General features: G+C 36.2%; 1 protein-coding gene across 1 annotated transcript in view; it reads left to right on the top strand.

Moving 5' to 3' along the window:
* The window catches only part of LOC131344581 (contactin-associated protein-like 2), a 234,823-nt gene that overhangs the window by 200,631 nt on the left and 12,140 nt on the right, over positions 1-22,052 (top strand). The window contains exons 16-19 of the mRNA XM_058376980.1: positions 6,785-6,955; positions 8,361-8,579; positions 14,597-14,833; positions 20,600-20,833. Of these exons, the coding sequence (XP_058232963.1) occupies positions 6,785-6,955; positions 8,361-8,579; positions 14,597-14,833; positions 20,600-20,833 (861 nt within the window). The remainder of the gene's footprint in view (positions 1-6,784; positions 6,956-8,360; positions 8,580-14,596; positions 14,834-20,599; positions 20,834-22,052) is intronic.

The raw sequence follows: 22,052 nt of genomic DNA, 5'->3' as shown, positions 1-22,052 counted from the left end.
AAGCACAGGGAAGAATTAGATTTATTTTCATATATATTTACAATTTTATTTATGACAATAATTTAAACAGAGTTTAGACTTCATTTGTTGCTGAGTCTGAGGAAAATAAGTTTAGCAAATTGTTATTTTTGTACAGTACAGAAAAAGGTTACTGGTAATTGCACATATACTATAGACAGAGTGGATGCAGATTAGTTTGAAAGAAATACACTGAATTATAATATTCATCTTCTTGTGTGTGTGTGTGTGAGAAAGAGAGAGAGAGAGTATTTGTCTATAATAAATGGTTGTGTTCAGAGAGCGGACATTTGACAGAGAGGCGTATGTTTAGTAGTGTGTTACAGTGAAGCTGTCTGAAATCTACATATACCCACTAGCCATTACTGGTTATCTTACAAGGGTTTTTTTTCCCTCAGTGGATTCGGTAGGAAGAAACGTTATGAGGCATCATCCAAACTGAGAAAAACTGCAGCTGATAAGCTCTCAATAAAGTAAGACACACACAGCTGACATAATGGATGACAGCCTCATAAATTATGACCTGAATTAAAGCTTAACTTGAAAGCAGTTAGTGCCGGAGGTACTTTTTAACTCTTAACTGTGGAAAAAAATTAGGATAAAGAGACCAATTTTGTCTAGGGAACATATTCATATTTTCCCTTAAATATGAGGCACTTACTGCAGTGCTTTTGTGTCTACACCCTATATTCCCTGCTAGCTATTCTGCTAATCAGAGTATCATTCTCTAGTGAAAACAAAAACTTTGTGTCATTTCTAACTTTAACTTTATTGCCTTGTGTCAAATAGCTGCGTTAGATAGATCACTAGGGAGAGGAATGGTACCAAACAACCGGAGGTGGGAAAAAGTACTAAGAATTAATACTTATGTAGTAGAAGAGTAGAGATAATGAGATAGTAGAGATAAAGAGAATGTGTCAAACGCTTACTCAATAAAAAGTGGAGGTATACAGCAACTTGAGTAAAAGTAAAAAAAAGTTTTATCAAGTTAATCAAGAATTAAAGTGCATTTTTATGATGAAATTTGGTTAACTGTGTATTTTCATGTGAAAAGTAAATCTTATTTCTTATCTGGAACTGTTAGAAGATGATATTCATTTTAAAGCAACAACACTGATTTGCTTGAACACATCATTCATTATATACCTACTGTTTTGTCATTTGCTAATGAACTAATCTAAAGTAAAATATCATGTAAATAACCCATTTTTAGTTTGTTAGAATCTGATCTAGAGCTAATCTAATCTTTAACCAAGAAACCCAGCAAAGTTAGTTAAATATAGGTAGAGTTAGCAAAATTGGTGAAACTTACCTCAAGCTTTTTCAAACTGCAAACTTTCTAGGGAAGAAGGTAGACACCAATTTTCTCCCTAATTTAGTCATAACCAATTTCCACCCATCAGGCATCTCTGGTGTATCACAAGACAGCTACCAATCAGGTAGCCTCCTCCGAAGCACATGAAGGCAGCCGAGCACATCTTTTCAATGGCCCATGATTGGCTAGTGTTGCCGTGATTGACGGGAGAGAGTATGCATTTCTCCCTCCCTGAGAGTGTGGCTGAATTTGCTCCCTTGGCCTCCTGGATGGCTGTGGCATCAGAATCTGATCTCCAAATGATAGTGTGAATGCTTTGTTGATGCACCTTTCAGGTGCCCTCAATTTCTAGCTTTTCTTAGTCCAGAATATTGAAATATTTTACTGCGGTAGAGGCTAGGGCCGCTAATCCTCAAGATCAACACAGAATTTTTCAACACAGAAAGGCTTATACATATTTAGATGCATACAGATAACTAGAGTGGTAACTACACTGTGTAGCAGAGGTCTCTAAAGATGACAATTTTTTTTTCTAACATGTTTGGATGCTAAGATGAAATGACTAGATGCTAAACTAATACATGTGCATGATATACACAGTCATTCGGTGGATGAGACAATGATTACTATAATAATTACTTTAAATGTCTAAATATAATGTAAGGATTAACATGCAACAAGTTTTTTTTTTGAAAATTTAATAAGTAAGAGTACAAGAATCACTTTTAATAATACTCTTGGAAAATATAAATAAGCCAAAATAATACTTATGTGTGCTAAGAAAGTAAAGTTATTCAAGTATATTCCACCCCTGCAAATGAAACACAAACAAGCTGGTAAAAAGTCACATTGGGCAGACTGGTAGTGAGAAACTTTACACAGCTGTAATGATTCCTAAGCTGTTTTACTTTAGAGTCTGTTGAGCAGCAAATGTGGTATACATCATGCTATTGGCTGTTGTGGGAATCAGTCAAGCCCTTAGACACACTCCCTTATGACATCCTGTTTCAAAAGGAAATTCATCAGTATACAAAATTATCTCCTGCCTCTAATCCACTTCCTGGGTACGCTCATGTCACGTACCCCTGAGTTTTCAATCAGTTAGCATCTATTGAATGTCACTCAGGGAGAGATTTTTGATTATATAAATCAAATCTCTGTGAGGGTACGGGTTTTTGTACAAGTTATTTGAGTATTTGATTGGAACAGGAAGCTTTGGGAAATGGGAATTTCAAGTTTATTGGCTTTGCCATGTCTGCTGAACATACCTGTAGCATTTTCTTGTTAGTAGACATCAGTCTGTGATATGTTACATTATATATTGTTTCTGTGTTTCTTGTTTAAAAACCTTAGATGTCCTTTACTTATTGTCTTGGTTAATATTTGAACACTTTGTTCAAAAATGACCTTTACTAGTGATGTACCATAGACAGTTGGGAGCATCTAGAGAACTTGTGAATCTTAGAACCTCAGATGATGTGAGTGACCTTTTAGAGGATGTAGAAGGAAAGAAGAACATCGACTTGTCATTAGCAGAGTTTCTGAGAAGCGCAATTCTCCATTTCCTTTAAAGTCCTGAACTTTTAAATCCACAAAGGCAACCTCTCACATGTCTCTTTTGTTTTGCTTTTTATGCTTTGCTTTTTTTCCCCTGAGTGTTAAAGGTCACTGCTTGTTCTTAAAATGACCAGCGATTGTGAATGCACAGAAAGATCTCTAAGGATTCTTGGACATAAGTAAAGAAACTCAGACAGATATCACTATAGGGTTAGGTATAAGGGAATGTAGTGTGTGTTTGACATAAATACTTAGCTTCACATTGATTCCTGGCTTTGACTGATTCTTGTCACACATCGCTGACAAAGAAACAACACTGAAACAGAAAACAGCATTGGAGTTTAATGATTTTATATATGAATGACAAAAATAGACTTATGTGCATGTAGCAAGGATTAACTCTTTTTCCCAAAGGCCAAAAAATGGAATTTCCTCCTGTTTTGATGTGTCCATTTTCAGCATTGAATGATTTAGGTCACACTTTACAGTTAATGACTGAAAGTAAATACTCTGGGCTTTAAGAATTTGTAGTTTTCTGTGGATTTTTTCTGCAGTATTTCTGATTTTCCAAAGTTTTCCCAAGTTCCAAAAAAAAACAAAAAACAAAAACGGTTAGTTTTTTCACACAAATGTTTATATCGTCAAAGTAAATGGTGATATAAAACATACGTATTTCTGCTCTTTGAGATGCCCCAAGTGCTTGCTCATAATCCTTTACAATTTGAAAGCATTATCTTTAGAATTCTGTGTAAGATTATCCCAACAGAGATTAAAATGTCACAAATCATTATATTTACACCATAAACTATTTTATGGATCTCTATTTGATCTGAGTCTTCATTATCTTATTATTACATCTACCTGATCAAATATTGTTCTGAACCCAAATGCACCACCCAGCTCTGTTTTAGCAACCGCTCTTACAGGTTGGCTTCTTCATTATGATATTTGTCTGAAAACATTTCCATATTTTTATTTTCTTAAAATGTCAAAGATATTATTGGCAGATAAAAAGTACATTTGGGGCAAAATCTTTTCAACCACTGAAACCAATGATTGCTTGTGACAATGTCCACTGTTGCTACAGAAATAACAGTGAATTGAATTGAATTTGTATGAATAATTTGAAATAACAATTTACACATAAATCCATTCATATCTAGTTTGGAAAATGAGGCCCAAATTCTGGTGTAAATCTCAAAGAACACGTTGAAATAGTAATTAAAAGGGCCATTACTGACAGTGCAACATTACCTGAATTTGCATCGTTTTCCATTAATCAATAAAAAGTGAAGTGATGATACTAGTGAATTTGAAACTCAAAAATTGTTCAACTGCTAGACCAAGCAACCTGTTTGAGTTTTGCATGTGACACAGTGTTGCTACACATGAAAAAGTGCCAGAGTTCTAATAGGCACTGTGGGCTATAATCAGAGTCAGTGACTGGAGTCCAAAAATGATTCAGGCCGTAGTCAGGGCCAGGTTACACAGCTGCGGAAGTCGATTTTCTAGGTTCCCTGTTCAGATGCAAATTACCTGAGTGTACAGTAGGTCACAGCTTTAAAGCTGCCAGAATTTATTCAGTAGAAAAATCGTTCAAGCTGGTATTGCACAAAAAAATGGGCTCATGTCCAGGTACCGAATTGTGCACAATTGTTCCCTGCATGTATAAGTCTTGTGTTATGGCTGAGGTCTGAATACGCATGTGGCATTTCACTCTTTTTACCAGCACAATGGTATTTCAATCAGTATAAATAAATATTATTTTATATGTAAAATTAGCCAGGACAAAGTTTTTAATAATCTCTAATTGTTCTCTTTATCTATGCCTTTTTATATAAAGTACTGAATGGGTGGGAAAAGCCTGTCAGTCAGTATTCTAAAGGCGGCTAGGATCAAGATATTTTTCACAGTGCAATTCCTAATTTTTATTTTTTGATTCTTGCATATTAAATTTAAATTATATTGAATTGTAGCTGTAGCTTTCAGACAGCCAGTGTGTTGGTGTCTTTCAGTGGAATCTTGAAATAAGTAAGTAAGCAAATAAATAAATAAATAAATAAATAAATAAATAAATAAATAAATAAATAAATAAATAAATGTAAAGGGATTTCACTAGCTGGCAAATGCATAAAATACTACTTCCAAGTTTAAAAGCTTATTTAATCTGAATAAAGCTTAAAAATCTTAAAACTCCAATGTCAGATCATGCTGTTTCTCTTCCCATGTGGGGGTGGTGTAATTGATCAGGATTGGTAGATTCACCTGGCATGAGCATAGAGCAGACAAAAATAAAATTTATGCAAGTACATGGCTCAATTAGCCCTTGGTACTAAAGACTAACTATGCAGTAATATTGTTTTAATAACAAGTTGAATTGAAGTTATAGATGTATAATAAGTAACAACAGTAACTATAAACTTCATCTTCATCTCTGGTTTAAATCTCTCCATAATGTAATATACCCAAAGCTTATTTCCAAAATCCTGATGTTATGTATACCATGTACAGAGTATTTCACTGAGTATTTCCTTAGATAATGGATATGTCGTGTTCCAGCACTAGGAAAACAAATTTGTTTTCATTGTCAGCATGTTTGTGTATATGAATATCTTATTTTTTTCATTACCAAGGCTGTTCTGTTCATTGTGATTCTTGGAAAATCCCTAATCAAGATGTAAAAGGCACGAAAGCTTTCACTTTCTTAATGACTCCTGTTGGTTCTGTGAAAGATCAGTGAGAAGGAGCACTGATTATATTTGTCAAGACCTTCTGTACTAACTGGATTAAATTAAGTGTGAGGAAATCAAGACACGTACAGAAGAGGGGGGAAATGTTATAGCCTCATAGAGCCTGTTTAAAGAACTCGTTCTCTTTCAAGAAAAAGAAATAAATATAAGTAATGTTAGATTTTTGTCTTTTTGCTGTTATGAAATGATGTGATGTTGAATAATGCACTTGTATTTTCCTGTACTGTATTTTTCAGGACCAAAGTGTTTATACCTATAATGAGACCCCAAAAATATAAAGCTTAACTATAATGTTTTCATAATAGGAACAGCAATTTGTTTTATCCCCCTCATTCAACATCCTGACCCACATTACTGCTCATTACTGCTTCTGATCTCATCCAGTATGCCATGTGTAGTCTGTCTTGTTGCATTAATTGTTGATACATAACACTGCCTAGCCTTGTTATTCATGTCAGTGAAAGTTTTGCTTACCACTTTCAGACAGCATTGCCAAGACAGAGTAGCTTTTGTTTTTCTTAGGCAAAGCAATTACTTGGCTTAACAATATTTGCTTTGTGATTAAGCATTAATCATTTTCATTAAACTCATTTTAGACTTATATAACAGGATATAACAGTTATGACGTGATATAACAGGATAGGACACAACTTTCCTCCTTCCTAAAGTGCAGCCTAATGATTTATAGAGTGCTAAATTGGTTTTTTTAATTAATGTGCCGACACATAAATATATTTAATATGAAAACTATTGTGAAGTTTTCTTTATTGACACAGCATAAAATCAAGGATTTTTGGATTGTAGTCAAGTTTGTTCAGCTCAGGAGAACAGAAGCTTGCTTTAATGAAACAAAATAATTAATTTAAAAATAATATAGTTAAAAGTGTGGCAGAGGATTATTAAGGACTTCAGTATTATTATTAATTATATTCTGAAACATCTAATGGGACAAACAGCTTTTTTGTATACATGTTTTTGGTATATATGGCCTGTTTTTATTTATATTTGTTTCATGCTTTTCTTGAATTTTAAAACGTTCAGAAAAAGCTTTAGTATATATACATTAATATATCCGAGAATAATACACAGACAATGAAGCAAGATGAAGAAAGCATGACTTGATTTCCCATCTGCAATTTTGCAGGTAGTTACTGGAATGCAGCGTCCTTTACAACACCATCCTCCTACCTGCATTTTTCCACTTTCCAAGGAGAAATAAGTGCTGATATTTCGTTCTACTTCAAGACCTCTGCACCTCATGGAGTTTTCTTGGAGAACTTGGGCAACACAGATTTTATCCGCCTGGAGCTAAAATGTGAGTCTGTCTCTTACCCACACACACACACAAACACACACCTACACATAAACACACGTTACTGTTCCTTGCAGAAGTTTTCACTTCTTAGAAACTGGACAGTGAAAATAGGAAAAAGATCAGGTGAGGGGTTTTTTTTTTTTCTATTTCAACTTTCCACTTTGGCTGAGCCTATGCCCACTGCAGCCTCGGATTCCTTTTCATTGCTAGGATCCCTATGTGGTCTTCTGCTGTTGTAGCCGATCCGACTCTTAGTTTGACATGTTGTCTATTCTGAAATTCATTTAATCTTTGTAAAATGGGGCAGTTTGAGTTATTGTAGCTTCCGGCAAACCTGTTGCTCACTGGATGATTTTCACACCATTCTGTGTACTCTCCTCTAAAGACTCTTGACTGTGAAAATCCATTCCAGGAGATCAGCAGTTTATAAAATACTCAAATAAACCTGCCTGGTACAAACAACCATCCAGTAGTTGGAGTCACCGAGATCACATTCATTTTCCCCATTCTGATGTATGATTCAGCCAAGAACATTACCTCAAGCTCTTGACCTGTATTTACATGATTAAAGGCATTGCACTGCTGCTATGTGATTGGCTAACTGGATAATTACTACAGGAATGAGCAGGTGTACAGGTGCTGCTAATAAAGTGGTCAGTGAGTGTATGAGTGTATACACAAAATTGCTGTAACACTGAAGCTGGGAGATCAGTATGGGTTTCCAAACATCTGATCAAATAAGCATGGTTTGAAAAGAGAGAGAAAAAAACAACATTAAAGTTGTGATTTCGAAAGCTCATGTATTTTATAAGTATAAACACCTCTGGCAGACATTTCTGGAACTTCGCATGTTTAAAAAAATCTCCTTTTAAAAGTTGAAATGCCTGTTTGCTTGTGATAATACAAACCTAGAGCTGAGAAGGGATTAGGTGAAATGAGAGAGAGAGAGAGGCATAATGGAGAGTTAGTGTTTGCCGTCATGAAAGAAGCTACAGTTTTTGTTTGGGGTACAGTAACTGATGAACTGATATTCATTTATGCATATCATATTTAAGTAACACTACCATCTAATGCATAATACAGTATATCCTGATAGATAAATATGATATATGTGCAAGCATGCAGAGACACACACATGTCCACAAAACATTTACACTGATGGCATTTGGCAGACGCTGTTCTTCAGAGCAATGTATAAAAGTGCGTTGACGCCTCTATCAATGAATACATCAATACTGATAGACTAGGGCACAGACTAAGGATACCATGAGTCATGAGACAAGCATCATTGTCTGCACATCATACATTTGTATTTAGACTTGGCCTTGTCTCGCTATAGTTTGAGACTAATTCTAAAAGCTTGGTGAATGTAACAACACAACTGTGTTTTCTCACTTTTCTTCAGCACCAACTGTGGTTTCCTTCTCCTTTGATGTGGGGAATGGGCCAGTGGAGCTGAAGGTCCACTCACCAATGCCACTGAATGATGACCAGTGGCATCGCATCAGTGCAGAGAGGAATGTTAAAGAGGCTGTGTTGCAACTGGATCTGCAATACAGGGAGGTTCGAGCTGCACCTGCACAAGGACACACACGCTTAGAGCTCTACAGCCAGCTGTATGTGGGTAAGACACACACACACACATTAGTTCATTCATTCATTCTTTTATAAACTAGAGCTCGACAAGAGTTTGAATTTTATGCATAAATGCATTTAATTTCCTGAGCTTTAAAGAGAAACTTGCATGTTTTTTCAGAGTTTGGTTACACAGCTGCTTTAGGCTAATTTCTGGGCTCCACATTCAGATTATGCAAAGTGAGTGTGGCTAGTTCACACCTCTAGTTCATACCTACCCAAAAAATAACACCCATCTAACATTGTAAGCTTAAGCATATGAGAATGTTATATTCTGTATTTTATTCTAATTTTATTCTAAAACATTAAATTCTCTTTTATTTAAAAAAAAAGATTAATTCTCTTTTCTAAAAAAAAAACACCTCCACAATTAATATTTGGTGAAGCCTCATTTATTGAATAAAATCTTAGAGACACATGTAGATCTTACAGTAAGTCACAGATCTTAAATCGCCCTACTGAATCCTACTGAATACTTCAATCTTTAAATTCTTAATTCAGACCATTTTTATATGCAGTGGCAATTATTCTGGGGTTGAACGTATTATTCTGTTTGAATACTAAGGCCATTTTGTAGACTTTTTTTTGTAGCCTCACTGGGCTTCTCCTGCAGCGATTAGAGAGACAACATTACTTTGCTAGCTAACTTTCAAATCCAATCTTTTGACTAGGCAAAAATATCTGGTGAAGTTTGTGTTTCTAAGCAGTGAAAATGGAGTGGAGTGAAGAGCCCTTGGGGTTGAGTCTGTAACATTTACAATTATGGCATTTGGCAGACACCCTTTTTCACAGTGACTTACATTTATCTCATTTATACAACTGAGCAGTTAAGGGTTTTGCTCAGGGGTCTAACACCTTAACCGCTGAGTTACCACCCCAACATGATTGACAGGAGGTTTATAAACACAACCAGGGAAGTCCAGCGCAGAACTGTGAGGGTTTTTTAGTATCATATATTGATTAGTTAAACTGTCTTTATTTGTCACATATACATTACTGCACAGTGAAATATGAAAAGGAATTCTTTGCATATCCTATCCTTGGGGGTTGGGGTCAGAGCGCAGGGTCAGCAATGATGCAGTGCCCCTGGAGCAGGGTGGATTGAGGGCCTTTGTTCATGGGCCCAACAGTGGCAGCATGGCAATACTGGGGCTTAAACCCCATAATCCGGTTAATGACCCAGAACCTTAAAGACTTCAGCTACCACCCCACCTCACCCCCAAAGGTGATTATATTCAATCAAGGTGATTATATTCAATCATCTTCCATCAGGTTCCTCAAGATATTGAGTTCTTTTAATGGCAAGCACAGTTACAAATATTGATCTGTCAACTTTCTACACTAGCACTCAAATGTGAGTATAATGCAAGAAGCTATCAATGGTGCTTTCATCTAGGTGCTCTTAGCTGTCAGGTGATTGCACCGAAAAATTGAATTCATTTAAATTACATCAGTTTTACATGATTGAACTGGCTAACATGAATACAATTTAGTTTTAAGTACAATCGAATAAGATTTGGGCGTGTATTTTCAAAGCCCTGAATAAAATAACACACAGAGCTCGCACCTGCGCTGAGACTCGAACCCATGCTGGTGTTTTGCAACACTACAATTATTATTTATGTTATACTGTAGTTCTCATAAGTGTCAAAATCCTCATGGGATTTCACAATGTAATTCGTTTTCATTAATACTATGTGAATTGGTCACGCTCACTCTACATCATTTAGTGTAGTAATTAGGATTTTGCTTAAAGTAAGTTTAGTATAAGCAATATTTTAAGTAAACTACTTGTAATCATTTTCTTAGATCTGACTGACCACATATTTATTTCATTGTTAGGAAAGCAAGCTAATGGGTGAGCGTAGCCTTCCTTCCTTTCTGATTGGAGAATGGAGCAGGGGCAAGCAAAGACTTACAAAAAAACTAAACTAGTTTAAAAAAAAAAAAAAAAAGGTTCAAAAAGTGCTGTTAAAACTGTGAAACTTTGAGTAAGCTGAGTCTCTTACAAAGTAATTATCCTTGAAAAAGAACGCCTACTACCTTCTCGTGCTTGTTTTGTTCTCAGCACATTCTCTTAAACAAATGACTCTAAAGCACATTAGGAAAGTTTGCAGAGTAATTGCTCTCCCCTGTCAAGCACTTGCACAGCAAATGACTTTAAAATCCTGAAGGAGAATTATGTCTTCTGAACAGAACTTCTACATTTGATCAGAAGTGAATATATTAAAAAAATAACTACTCAACTCCTGGGCCACATATGGTAGCAGGTAACGTTAATCAGTCCATCTCTGTATCATAGCCTCACTGTGCACCAAACAGAGCTCCTGAAAATGTTGTTTCCAGATTAGAAGAATTAATTACATGAAACTTATTGCTTAAGACAGAAGGTACTCTAATTTCTGTCAGTTGTTCCAGTTGGTAAAAACTACAGCATTAGTTCTGGACTCTCACCAATAAACCAATAAAGGATATTTCCGTTTACTGTAGTCATTTGTTAATACATCAGCTAATTTAATATTCTCCACAGCTTCATTCTTTATTCACGTTTACTTTCTTGACTTCATGTAAGATGTATTGTTTGTTTACTCACAATTTCTCACTGATTTATATTCCAAGAACCTATTGATTGAGCATCAGCTTGTTTATTTTTTTTTACCTCTGATCACAGACTGCCCTAATGCTAAACTTTTTAAGTTTTATTCCCTCCTCAGAATTTGATTCTGAAAATTGTCAGATCTTGTTTTGTTTTTTAGTTCATTTTCTACATATGTTTGTTTTCTTGCATGAATCTAATCGAATCCCCGTAAAAAGAAACCAGCATCTTGGGTTGTCAGGACTATACATAACCCTGTTATCATGTGGGCCACGTACATGCAGGGTGGAGTGCTTGAGCCCTTGTTCCTTTGTCCTTGATGTCCACAATGCCTTTTTCTAAATATTTTCTCCCTTATCATGAAAAGAAAATTGAACTAATAAATATAGCTGCAGGGTCCAAGCACCCTTCACAAACAATGCCCCAGTGGTCAGAGCTTGCCAGGCCAAATTGAACAATACAGAGACTATACATAAACATACTGTCATGATAAATTGAAATCTTTTTGGCTGAGTGGTCATGTTTGTTAAATAACACAGACAACACAAGAAATATAGTAGTAGATTCGCACCATGTGGTAGGGATGTGGTAGCTTAGTGGTGAAGGTGTTAGACTAATAATCAGTTAAACAATTAAACAGCATTTCGTTGCTATGTACCTGTACTTTACAATCTATATCTCTGAGTTTGATACCCAGGTCCACCAAGCTGCCACTCCTGGGCCCCTGAGCAAGGCCCTTAAACGTAAATTGCTCAGTTGTATTAAATGAGCTAAAAATGTAACCACTTGTGTGCGATACACCAAAATTCCCTTTACTTGTTCACAAAAGTAGGTTTCAGATATTATGTAAATTAGCTTAAAATTGAAGGTAGTGGACCTAAATGAGGCTTGATGTGTTTGGCCAAGAAAACAAAGAGAACTTATGACAGTTTACAAGACATTGGCTAAAACTTACAGCACTTGTACTTGCAGAGCAGCAGAAGAACATTTATATTCACCTTTGGGTGCACAGCTTGGGTTACAATTGACAAGTACTTGGTAAGTCCAAATCATGATCCTCACGAAATAATTTGAGGTGCTACACAAACATAACATAGTGGTGTTAGTAATTATACATTCTCAGCAGTAATCAGGCAAGCGTGCAATTAGCGTCGAGGGAAAGAGCGATAATAATGTACTGGATTTCATCCAAGTCTAACCCAGCTCATGAAACTTATAACACACATATAAGCTGATAATCAGTATTATAATAGTTTAGTTGTTTTCAATTTTAGACAGACTCCATAACGATAATGCCCAGAGAATCCTGTAATGTTCTTGATATTAAAGCACAGCAGCCATCATGCAAGTGTGAAAAAGCATATATTTAATACTATGATTAGACTTTAAATCTGGATAAGACTAAAATGCTCAACTGGATTTTCCATAAGAGGATATTTTCAAGCATTTACCTGGCTTAGTTTAGGTGAGATCCTGCAGAGCTAAAGATTTTTTATATGCATCTAATTTTATAATTTATTAAAGGTGGGATTTATCTGACTGTTTGCCTGTTTACTTCAGGCAGATTACTTTAGGCTGATAATTTCTTTCTACATAAATCCATGTAATTATACTTATTGTTGTTTTGCTGCATGATACAAAACTGTTAATAGTCTTTATGGTAATTTTTTTTTTTTTTATTCCTATTGTATTTGGCTTACATCGAATTGCTTTATGCTTTTTTATACCAAAAAAGCGGACCGGGAAAATCTTTTTCCAGAGGTTTTAGCTTTTCTAACATTTCTTTTCTCAGAATTTCCTTCCTTCTGGCCCCTCTCCCATAGAAAGCAGACGATGCTGTTGATATCAGTGTTCTTCAGTGTTCTGGCTGGACTCTTGGACACTTATCTGACAATTGCCTTTCTTGTCCAAGCGCTCGGTCTTGGTAGTGTCTGGGTTATGCAGTAGTTTTTTCCACTTTGCTATAAATGGATTTCATAGTACTTCTAAAAAGGTAACCTTCTCAATTTCTTTCCTCCTAACAACAATTCCTTGGTCCTCATGACAGCAGAACTGATCTGCCATGTTTGCTGTGAGACCATCCAGAAAGTCAGAAATATTTAAAGTGCAAGCGTACAGTTGGATGCAGGCGGATTTCAAATGAACACAGGTACACACTGTTTAACATATAACATAGAGCCCTTGAAAATTAAATACTAGTCCTAATGTAAACTGATTAATGAAAGTGGGGTGAATCAATTATGAATACATAATAATAATAATAATAATAATAATAATAATAATAATAATAATATCTAAATTAGACATCTAAATACTTAATTATTATTATAATTAAAATTAAAAAAAATTATATACAATCCTATACTGATATCCTTAAATTGCAACAAGTTCTGGATGACTTCTGACATGACATGGCTGTCAATCTTATGAAGCAGATTTAATTACCATCTCATATTGAAGAGAAATATGTCATCATCACTCATAGTAATGACTGCAGCATCTGTGTGAATAATTGCTAATAACAGAAATTAACCTGGAGCACTCTGTGTGTGTGTGTGTGTGTGTGTGTGTGTGTGTGGGTGTGTGTGTGTGTGTGTTATCAGCCCTTTATAATTATGCTTCAAAGCTTTCTTTAATCTAAATAGCTATATTTAAGAGGCATAAATGGCTATGAAGTCTCCAGTGGAGCATCACACACTACACAAACACGCATCCACAACACAGCATTTAAACCACTGCCAAGTCCACTGCTAACTGAGTCGAGTAGATGTTAAACACTTAGTATGTACGGCAGGCTTTTTTCCCTTTGGACTGCAATGTGTGTAAAAAAAAAAAAAAGAAAGAAAGAAAGAAAGAAAACAAAAAAAAAAGAAATAAAGAGACTGCCTAGGGAGCCACCATGCTTCTAAACTATGGCTGATTAAAGTAACAGGGTTTAATAACCATAACTGCTTCCTTTCTTACTCTGTGTCTCACTTTCCTCACAGCTCTGTCGTTTTAATCATTAGGTTCAAAATTCCTGTGTCTTGGCTGGTCATTTATTAAGTCTCCTCAGCTGTGTCTGTATTTTTTAGGTTAATGGGCAGTTTTCTGTAATGTAAAAGTGCTTGGACATTACTGTGAGCAGGACATGTCAGAGTAATTCTTTTCTCTCTACCAACTGGAGCATCAAGGCTGTTTGAATCTAATTTGTCTGGGATCTATAATATTGAATTATTTGCTCATTATCCTTAGGTTGTTTCAGCTCTTATATATTGTGTTTCTCATTTCCAGCACTTGCTTTTTAATTTTCGCCATCACACTTGTATCATAAATACACTGGCCAGTTATCCTAAGCGCTTCTATGTGAATATTTCTATACAGTGTCCTGGTGAAACATAACTTCGGTTGCTTTTGTGTTAACTGTCCAGGTGCGGCAGGGGGGCAGAGAGGCTTCCTCGGATGTATCCGCTCCCTAAAGATGAATGGCGTGACCCTTGACCTGGAGGAGAGAGCAAAAATCACCCCTGGAGTCAAACCCGGATGTTCAGGTCACTGCACCAGTTTCGGGATGTACTGTCGCAATGGAGGAAAGTGTGTGGAGAAATACAATGGCTACTCATGTGACTGCAGTGGTACTGCTTACGAAGGGCCTTTCTGCAACAAAGGTCAGCTTTGAACTTTTCTTTAGTAGGAGTCTTGTTTTTTTTTTTTTTTTGGATCCTGGTAAATGTTTTGACATTTGTGTTTTTCAGTTGCTTCAAACATATTCATGTCTAAAGTCTCATTACACTATATTTAACACTACAAAAATATGAGTGTTTATACATGTGCGTTTTAAGTGTTTAAACTTGGTTCTAAAACAGGTTCAGACAGGTTATGTACAAGATCCAACTGAGCCGACGATTTTACATTTTTCTTTGTTAAATAACATTTTTAATCCATTGATTATAAGTCTTTGATGAGCGTGAAGCTTCTACTTTTTTTAGTGACTATTTTGAAATTGGTGCACAAGCTCTTTCCCCACTTTGCACTAAGGTGCAGTGGCAGGTGGCAGATGGTCTGCACACAATGAGTGCAAACTGTGGAGTCTTTGTTTGTTGGCTTCACAGGCATCTTTCCAAATATAAATCACACACGAGGAGAAAAATACTGAGGAAAGCCAGTAACTGCCGGCAGTGCAAACTCTGCCAAAAGCATTATTTTTTCAGAGCGCAAATGCAGGTAAATAATTAAGTCATTAAGAAATAAGAAGAGCAACAGAAATCGAGCAAATTATTCTTCTCCATCTGCTCAATTTAGATAATAGGTGTTAATATGTTGTTTCAAATTTTTTGATGGAAATTGTACACGGAATTAGTAAGCCAAAATTAACCCTAATTGATTTCATGATTGATGGTTTCAGTTTAATATTCTAATCAAAATCTAAAAGTTTTATTATTATTATTATTATTATTATTATTATTATTATTATTATTATTATTATTATTATTATTATTATTATTATTATTATTATTATTATTATTATTATTATTATTGAGTAGCAATTTCTAAAATTCTTTGCAAGCATGACGAAAACTATACAGCTGTTGGTTAATTTAGCTAAATAGTGCAGTGTGATGATGATGCAATATACATGATTTACATTTAATTTACTCTAAGTGTAGTATAAATTCTCAAAATTGACTCTGTTAAAATAATATTACAATTGAACAAAACAGAGAGCTCTGATTCCATGCCGAATATGATTATTATTCAATAGCAGTGCATCCCAGCATTTTTTTATTTTACGTTTACTTTTCTTTCAGTCTCGTTACAGTTACATGTCATGTTGCGTAAACAAGTTAGATCCTGTTATCACATTATAGCTATAAGCAATTGTTTCCTCATGTCTTTGCTCTCTATCTCTCTGTCTCTCTCTCTCTCTCTTCCTCTCACTGTCTCTCTCTTTCTTTCTCTCTCTCTCTCTCTCTCTCTCAGTATCACAAAAAACGATGATTGTTACCATGAACCCTGAAAGAGCAAAGTCCCCAGTCCTGAAAACTTTCTCATCACAGAAAAATTACAAAGCACTAACACCTGTCAGGGATTTGTAGAGCTGGCAGATGTAGGCACCGGCGTTTGTTGTGGAAAATGTAAAAACAACAACAAAACAGTGGATATGAAACAAAGCAGCAAAACAGACAGATTATGAGCAAGGCTATGGAAGGCAAGACATCATCTAAAGCATGACAATGAAGTGCACAGAAACAAGGACTAGTCGGGGTGTTGATTAGGGGAAACACAGAATGGTGTGAGAGCTAGTGAGACATGTGACAAGGTCATGTGGCATGATGGGAAATATAGCCCAACACTGATTCGGCATAGCCCTGACAACACCTTCAATATTAAATACAGTGTCTCCTAACAGAAAGCTCAAATGTGACCCTGGAAAATAGAATATTAAACAATTAACAAAATAAAATAAAAATGCCTTGAATAGACACTTTTATTTTTTAGTTATTATTTTCTCTTTGAATAGAATAGAAGCCTTTATTTGTCACATATGCATTACAGCACAGTGAAATACTTTCTTCGCCTATCCCAACTTTGGAAGTTGGGGTCAGAGCACAGGATCAGCCATGGTGCAGCTCCACTGGTGCAGTGAGGGTTAAAGGCCGCTTGGTGGTGCTGGGGCTTGAACCTTCAGATCAACAACCCAGAGCCATAACCACCTACACCCTTACAGCTAGATGGAGCTGCTGATTTGTACTTTTATTTTCTACTGAGAGCTGCAGGCTCCATATTGACTGGTAACTAAGTATTCAGCCCCAAAGCCCAACAGCAGACTAAAAACTCACTTTGAAAGTGATGGTTTCTGTTATGTGACATCTTTAAAGTTATTGTGTAGGCTATTTCTTCAGATTTTCAGAGCATTTTGGCCCCTTGGAATTTTGAATGGTAGTTAATAAGAGCAATTTTACACGGATGCTTTGGGCCTCCTTGACTCCTAAGGCCCCTGGGCCTGTGCCTGGGAAACGTATTCTCTCATATATCTTTGAGAGAAGTTCACCTCATCAATGGTTATACTATTTTCTTTGTTAGACATTTTTTTCTGTTTATTTTTAGTCTTTTATGTAGACTGTCTTGAACATCTGCCATACAAGTCCTTGTTAATTAGTCATGTGATTTGAATTGCAGCCAACATTTGTGAGCTGCTCTTATAGAAAATTAATCAAAAACAACAAGATTGGGGTTTTGAGAATTCAACTGTGCAGCTCTGTGGTATAAATACATTTATGACGGTGTATTCAGCCATAAATACTTACTATCAACCCACTAGAACTTTATTCGATGATCCCGCTTATCAGATGTCATGTACTTTATAAATTCCCTTTATTTGAAGGCTCTGTGTCAGCTCAGTGCTATTGTCCTGCCAGCATCACTCATCAACAGCCTGGAATTGCAATGAGCGCAGAGTTCGATATTAGCCACGGTTCCATCTGTCCACCATCAGGATTAGAGTCAATAATGAATTCTTTCAGCCTTACTGCCTCTTTGTTAGTGTGACTATTAGAGGTATTAAGCTACTGGGGACCAATACCACATTTCTCTCACAATCCAACAGTATGCAGCACTGAATCCATTTGTTCTTAATGTCTGCAACCTTTGGAAAAATTTTCTGACCTGCATCTTTTTCTTTATTTTAAATGAATGAAGTTATTGAGGTCTTACACTTATAGAAACTGAGAACATTCCACTACACAAACTACTGAAACATTTAGCACCAGAAAACTGGAACAGTGCCTTTCCCATCAGCCTCTGAGGTGGTACTAAACATTATTTGGGTTCTTCTGTACTGAAACTAATATGGCACTTACGTTTGGGACAAGGGAGATGCGTTGGCTTAGTGGTTTCCACCTCCAGGGTCTGAGTCCTGCCACTTACCTCTGTGTGCCTGGAGTTTGCATGTTCTCCTTGTGCTTTAGGGGTTTCCTCCCCCAGTCCAAATATGTTGTGGGAGTAGGTGTGTGAGATTGGGATCCTTTAATGGGTGGGTATCCCATCCATGGTGTCCTGTGTCCACTGGGATAGGCTCCTTATTCCACAGGACACTGCATAGCAGTACAGAAAATGGATGGATGGGTTGAATGAATGAATGAATGAATGAATTGTACTTTATACAGAGAATGAAGTCAAAAATGAGCTTTTCATGGTCACCAATGTGGCTCTTGTTTCTACATAATAAATTTAATTTACGTCTGGTCTTAATTCACCTACTTAGGTCCCTTAATGGATGGTAAATTGTTACAACACTTTCATAATGCGTTTTACAGCCCTGAGTCGAGTGAATATTCAGTCATATGAGTGTCTGTAATTATTAATTTCCTTCCTGATCACCTGGGTTCCTGTTTGAGAGGCTCTGCTTTGCGGCCTGATTCTCTCATCCATTCCACCAATAAATTATAATTAGATAATTAGCTTTCTCTCTTGTCCTTTTAGCACATAAGAGACAGAGAGCGCAGGTTACACCAAGTCACAAATGTTTATCTGGATGTCTCCCTTGCGCAAATTTACCTTATTACTGCTCTTAATTTCCCATGGTCCACTTTGTTCCAGCTTACCCGCATCAGTTCCTGTCTTGTTTTTACTGCTCCTCCATGGCATTCATACGTTTGTTCATTAATCTTTTTAATCAAGCCACATGAGGGCTGTGTTTGCTTCTTCTCGAGAGGCACACATGAATAATGTGATTCTGTTGGTTTTCAGATAGTCAGGTCACAACAGGGCTTGCAGTGAGCACATTAGAAATCAGGATCTTCTTTTAGACATTAAGTATTGTAGTTACTGAAAAGATTTATACTACAGCATTGTTGAATTAGCAACAGCATATTGTCAACAGTGAATTCTCAAATCTGATTGGTCAGAAGTTGTTGATTCATTTTCTGTAAAAGCAGCTCTGACAATAGGGTAAGCAACGCACATCACAGATTTATATTAAAGCGCTCATTCTAATACCTTCTATATTATGTTAATGATTTTTGGCAATGTGTAATATCTCCCACTATGCCACTTTATGACTGCATACACACTGTTTACATTTTTTTTTTTTCCGTTTACATGTCTGGGTAGAATTGCACGAGTGTAGCATAAGAATTTCGTTGTATATAGATGCTAAAGCAGTGTATATTGGAAAACTACTTGAAAAGACTAATATATTATTGTCTTGTATTATAATATTAATTAATTCATAGGGAGTTGTATGTAAATAAATTTTAAAAGTCTGTAGTTGTTGATATGGTGTGGCTTTGAGCAGATGTTTATTTAGCATTGTTTGTCTCCAGTGTCAGGGTTTTGTAACAGTCAAAGGTAAAGCTCTAACATTTAAAGCTCTACCACACGAGAGATTGTTCAGGGCAGAGGGCTTTGTGGTTTCTCAGAAACATGACAAGCTGCAATTTTTGGACAAATACAAGAGGCTGGTAAACTCAACTGTAGCTGTTATACCGTAATTAATAAAATAATTTGATTTGTGGACAATCCATAAACATTTAAGATGAATATATGTGGGTGAAAAGTGTGATTGTTCTTTAATAAGGAAGAATTGTACTATACAAAGAAAAATACTTCTTGTGTTGTGCTGTTATATGTATATAATCGATTTAGTAATCAGTTTAGTTGCATATACTCATTAGGAAACTAGAGCTTTTTTTTTTTAAGGAGTATATTTTTGACAAGATATGGAACAGAACCTATGGTTGAGAGATTTGGTTTCAATTTGAAAATCCACATGAGCCTATTAGATATTTCTGGCTGTGATTGTGGTTGTTTCTCTATAGATTTTGGTCTGTACCAGACTGGCTTGAATTGATAAGCTGTTCTCTAAAATTAAAAATCCCAAGACTAAAACATGCACTGCAACGAGCACATGAAGCTACACAGGAAAAATGATCAGCTTTCTAGGAAAGTGTTTTCGCCTCAGTCCAGAATCCCGTGTTTGCCAAACCATGATAACAGCATGATGAGTTTATGTTAGAGTTAATTCTCTTTAGCAGCAGACAGGAGTGATAGAAGAGAAGCTGGATTGGACGTGGGGAGGAAAGCTGAAATGCACTTACTGCCCCCTGGTGGATGAGAGAGACAGTGTGTGAGAATGTTAAATGCAGTTTGACCATTCACTATACTGTGTTTGGTTTTATTTACCTAAAACTAAGGCAGATGAAGGTTAAAGGTTCTTTAGTACCCAACATTGGTCTGGGATTTAAACCTACAGCCTGGTGGTTGTTAATTTAGTACTATAATTGGTCAACTATTAGACATGGACATCACTGATATGTGTACACTGGAATCTGACTTCAGCATGTATGCAGCAACATCTCAGCCATACCATATCCACTCTGAGAGAAAGAACATAGAGCAATAATTCAAAGAATTTATGTGTGTTTGTTGTGCAGATGTGGGCGCTTTCTTCGAGGCAGGAACTCTGGTCCGCTATAACCTGGTGCCTGAGTTGACAGCTGCTCCATCCAGCATGGACGGGAAGGACTTAAGCCGGTCACAGCTGACGGACAGGAACCTGACCCAAGAAGTTGTGACCTTCAGTTTCAGCACATCCAGCACTCCTAGCATCCTCCTATATGTCAGCTCGTGGAGCCACGATTACATGGCAGTGGTACTGCGGCAGAACGGTAAGACACTACTGAATGACGGCATCTAAAGTCGGATATTCAGAAAGGCAAAGAGACAGTTAAACTGTAAAATATTTTTGTCTATATGCATCATTCTAATGAGAATGTATTTATTAATTTAGTCAGGAAACTGATGTGCTGCTCTAGAGAGCATCTCGATTCAACCAATACAGTTAAATAATGTTTAATGGCAATCTTAGTATATGGTCTCTTGCTGTCTCTCTTCATTTGTTTGTCACACTCACTTACTCACGCATAGTGACTCAAACAAACCCATGCATCAGTGGGTTCTGGTTCATTAATTATTTGCTCTGAGGGGTATACTTCAGGGCAGAATCGTGTGTGTGTGTGTGTGAGTCACAGTGTCAGGGAGTTCACATATTCCATTAGGGAAACTGATAGAATATTATGTAAAAGAGACACCTGTATTAATCATACAGTGTTCCGTGCAAAATTGTGCATTCTCTAAACAATATCAGGAAGAACAATGTACACAAATATGCATGTACAGGGTCATAAACTGATGCTAAAGAAAAAGGACCTGCTTTCATAAGTGTGTACACATTTTTAAAATAAAGCATATGACTGTGCTAAGAATGCCACAGTTATGTAGAAGCCATGGATACAAGTGCAGACTTTTATTGTGTGTGGTGTAAAAATAACAACCGGTGAGTACAAACTAAAATAGCAAAATATATAGACCATGAGAAAGTTTGAAAAAGGTAAAGGCGACAAACAAGACACAACATAAACAGAAGCATGGCCAAGAAGTACACAGAAACCAGAACTTGTGGAAACTGGTGGTGCAAATAAAAGTGAAATGATGGGTAATGCAGACAATCACTGTTTCAGCAAAATCATGACACACATTCATACTCACGTTCAATAGGAATATGATAAACCTGTCATCAATTGATTACCGTCAAATGAAGATCAGCTGTAATTTTTGTAGTATGTTCTTGACATCTTCTTGATTTTATTTAAAATCTTTATTAAAACTGCAATCAGCTTGTGTGGGATCTAAGATATTGAACAAAAAGGCAAACAAAAACATTTCCAAAACATTAGATGTACTATGGAACATCATAAAGGCCATCAGGGCATCATGGCCAGAGTGGCATTACCAAGAACAGAAAGTCCCTCCAAAGACGAAATAAATTGTCAATGCTGCCATAAGATCTATGGTTACATTAGCTGCAGGAATATCATCCAATCCTAT

This window comes from Hemibagrus wyckioides, linkage group LG23, assembly GCF_019097595.1.
Source record: "Hemibagrus wyckioides isolate EC202008001 linkage group LG23, SWU_Hwy_1.0, whole genome shotgun sequence".
Taxonomy (NCBI): Eukaryota; Metazoa; Chordata; class Actinopteri; order Siluriformes; family Bagridae; genus Hemibagrus; species Hemibagrus wyckioides.
This window is presented reverse-complemented; position numbering and strand designations above follow the sequence as displayed.